At 35.8% G+C, this 3,078-nt stretch overlaps 1 protein-coding gene across 1 annotated transcript; it reads right to left on the reverse strand.

Moving 5' to 3' along the window:
* Positions 1-240: 240 nt before the first annotated feature.
* On the reverse strand, positions 241-2,713 carry LOC108997180 (myrcene synthase, chloroplastic-like). The gene is made up of 7 exons (XM_018973334.2): positions 2,478-2,713; positions 2,096-2,369; positions 1,596-1,971; positions 1,231-1,446; positions 1,003-1,141; positions 659-907; positions 241-557 (listed from the first exon to the last, which is right to left on the reverse strand). The coding sequence occupies exons 1-7, from the start codon at positions 2,676-2,678 to the stop codon at positions 252-254; spliced, it is 1,761 nt and encodes a 586-aa protein (XP_018828879.2). The 5' UTR covers positions 2,679-2,713; the 3' UTR covers positions 241-251.
* Between the last annotated feature and the right edge of the window lie 365 nt (positions 2,714-3,078).

Genomic DNA, 3,078 nt, shown 5'->3' on the forward strand with positions numbered 1-3,078 from the left:
CAGCGATGCCAATAAAGAAAGGGACAACATTTATTTATTTCTAAAATATAGAGCATTTTTATTTCTTTCTAAGCAAAAATATAAGGAAATATTTTTGGTTTGGGTTGTACGACATTTATTTTCGAAAGTAGGCCAGGAAATATTTGTATGTAATTTAGTACAAATGACATATTTGATCAAGTTGAAGCTTCAATCACGTAACCGTATATATATATATATATATATATATATATATATATAACCATCATTCTTCAGTCTTCAGCAGGTATGGGTATGGGATGAACAAACAATGCTAAAACACGGTCCTTAGTTTCACGGTCTTCAATTCCATGCCCATCTCCGTGCTGGTAGATGCATTGGGACATTCTTGCACAGTTCATTCCGATTTCAATGAAAGTTTCACTGAAGGAGGAACTTGCACCACGTTCTTCATTAACCTTTTTCCATGTTGCACTAATCAAAGATCTTATGAACTCACGAGCATCTTTCTCACTAGCACCAGTATCGTTCATGTAACATTGTATTGATTTAGGATTATCACCCCTCTTTATTTCATCCTGATTTTCAAAATACATATATATAAACATGTTATCCTATTTTAATGTAAAGTAGCATGAAAAATTCATGATTAAAGATTAGGAAAAAATGGTTTGCAAACCGTAGATGTTCCGAGATCATCTGTGAGTCGCACAATCAATGCTATCCAGCGAATTATATCTGGATACTCCTCCAATAAATCCAAGGCTTCCTTTGTTATAGGGTTGGCCACAAGAAAATAAGAATGCACCAGTATATCTGGTCCTGTTACTGAAATCCATGCATTTTCAAAGTACTCAAGAAGGCTTGGTGTATATCTTTTGTAGTACCACTTTGCCTCCAACAAAAAACATCTACATAAACCCGCCCACTATACCATTTGTGGTGGATCAGCAAACCAAAAGAGTTATTATACACAATCAATATTAGAGTAAATAATGATGCATATAAAAGTAATGGCCATACCTCCCTTCTAAGGTATCGAACACTGTTGAATCCTTTTTCCTTGAGAATGTTAAAAGCTATTTCGTTAATCGAGTTGTAGAGGGTAAGGAAACAAATCTGCATATAATGAGGAAGCTGTTCCATTGCATTGATATCCCATCTACATCACAAAGATTACACTTGAGTACTTGCAGAAACGTCGATAAGCCATATATGAAGCTTTTGAGGCTTACTGCTACTAATACAAACCTTTCAACAACATCTGTGAAGAGCTCAAGTTCATCCAAAGTGCCATATACATCATACACATCATCTATTGTTGTAATCAATGCAATGAGCCTTGTTAACATTCTCCTCTCATACCCAAATTGAGGTTCAAATGATATTCCCACTGTCCAAAAGAAACTCTCCACCACCCTATTCCTTGCAAAGCTCAATTCTCCAAGGCCAGTGCTCTTCCACCACCTTCGTTTGAGCCAAAGAAATAATATCAGTTTAGAACTGTAGATGAAAAATTTGTTAACTTTCTAATCATATATATTCAGTAAATTCCCTTGTATCTACTCTCGTACTTGTGGTCAAAATTACTAAATGTGAATAAACATGCTTTTTACCTCGATACTGCTTTTAGATCTTCTTGGTGGACTGCTTGTACCATGTTGAAATCCAATCTGGCAAACTCAAGCAAGCTAGGATTCAAATCTTCTCTACTTCTATATACATCAATGAACCACCTTGCTTCCAACCTTTTCATTCTCCAATGCAATGGAAGCTCTAGAGCGTGGTTCACCATTGCACAAAGATTTTGATCTTTGCTTTTCTCTACATAGTCTTTGAGATTTTTGGTTGCAAAATGTCTTGCTTCCTCCAAGATGCTTTCACCTTCTATCAAGAGGAAGGAAGCTTCGTACAAAGCCAACACTTCTTCAGTATTATTAGAAAGACATTCTTTGAAATCTCCATTTTCATTGGTGAAACTCTTGAAAGTCTCTGTAGTTAACACAACTCGCCAACTGTTAAATATATCTATCCAATTGTTAAATATATCTATGGGTTACAAATCTGACATTTATTTATTAATATTTTACAAAGCATTCTGTAGTATATTGTTTACCTTGAGGTACTTTATATCCATGTTGTCTTAGCAGTCTAAATTCAAGAGCCGTGGCATATAAACTCTGCTTCTTGCACACATGATCACCACTATGATGAGTATTGTATATATTTTCCAATGTGCTCTTTATTTCATCCTCAAAGTGGTAAGATACTCCTAGTCTTTGCAAGACATCAATCAGTTTGAGTTGCTCTAAAGGGTCCACGATTACTTTGTGAAACATCATTGTAACTTCTCCCTTCAACTTATCAACTTTTTTGGTGAATGTTTCCCCCTGCCAAACCATGCAATTTTTTCATTAGTCGAATCACTAGTATTCCAACAAATATTATAAAAACTACAAACTAAGACAACAATGAAAAACAGAAACAATATAATTTACCACATATTCACTACTTAATGATTGGATGTAATCATAATGCCAGATGGTAGGATGATAATTTGCTGATCGTCGAACAATAGTAACATCATGACTTGAGTTTTCTTTTCTTACATCTGAGACGGGTGTTTTAGATGGGAGCAGTATAGAGGGTTTGCTATTTTGGACTGAATCAAGAACGGTTAGACACATTGAGTAGGCCATTTGTGAAACTTTGGGTTTCTGATTAATTAAATGGGTTAAGCTGTGGACATTATAGATATGATTCACTTATATGCGCACACATATATACTCCTCGGGTGGGTATGTCTCTATTGCCACGGTATTAAAGGCACACTCTAATAGGATTTCAAAGGTAGTACTTTTCCTGTCCATGGAATCAGATTACCGTGGCTAAAGGGGTTGGCGGCAATATATTGGCCGTTGGCTAGCTAATTAAATGCCGCACCCCCAAATGAAAATCATGGCCGGGTTTGTTTGAGAGAAATTTGCCATACTAAACTGTGGCATCAACTTATGAGGGCCCAGACAGAGATATTAGAGAGAGAGAGGTGAAGTCCTAATTAAGGAATTTCAATGCAAAGCATACGCCACTTTTATTTAT

This window comes from Juglans regia, chromosome 13 (genome assembly GCF_001411555.2).
Source record: "Juglans regia cultivar Chandler chromosome 13, Walnut 2.0, whole genome shotgun sequence".
Classification (NCBI taxonomy): domain Eukaryota; kingdom Viridiplantae; phylum Streptophyta; class Magnoliopsida; order Fagales; family Juglandaceae; genus Juglans; species Juglans regia.

Bases quoted from the DNA above. Each gene is read 5' to 3' on its own strand.
- LOC108997180 (XM_018973334.2), bottom strand. From the start codon at position 2,678: ATGGCCTACTCAATGTGTCTAACCGTTCTTGATTCAGTCCAAAATAGC. The intron at 1,447-1,595 runs GTAAAAAGCATG...GCTCAAACGAAG, and splicing joins GATCTAAAAGCAGTATCGAG to GTGGTGGAAGAGCACTGGCC. The intron at 1,142-1,230 runs GTTTGTATTAGT...TTTGTGATGTAG, and splicing joins TTCACAGATGTTGTTGAAAG to ATGGGATATCAATGCAATGG.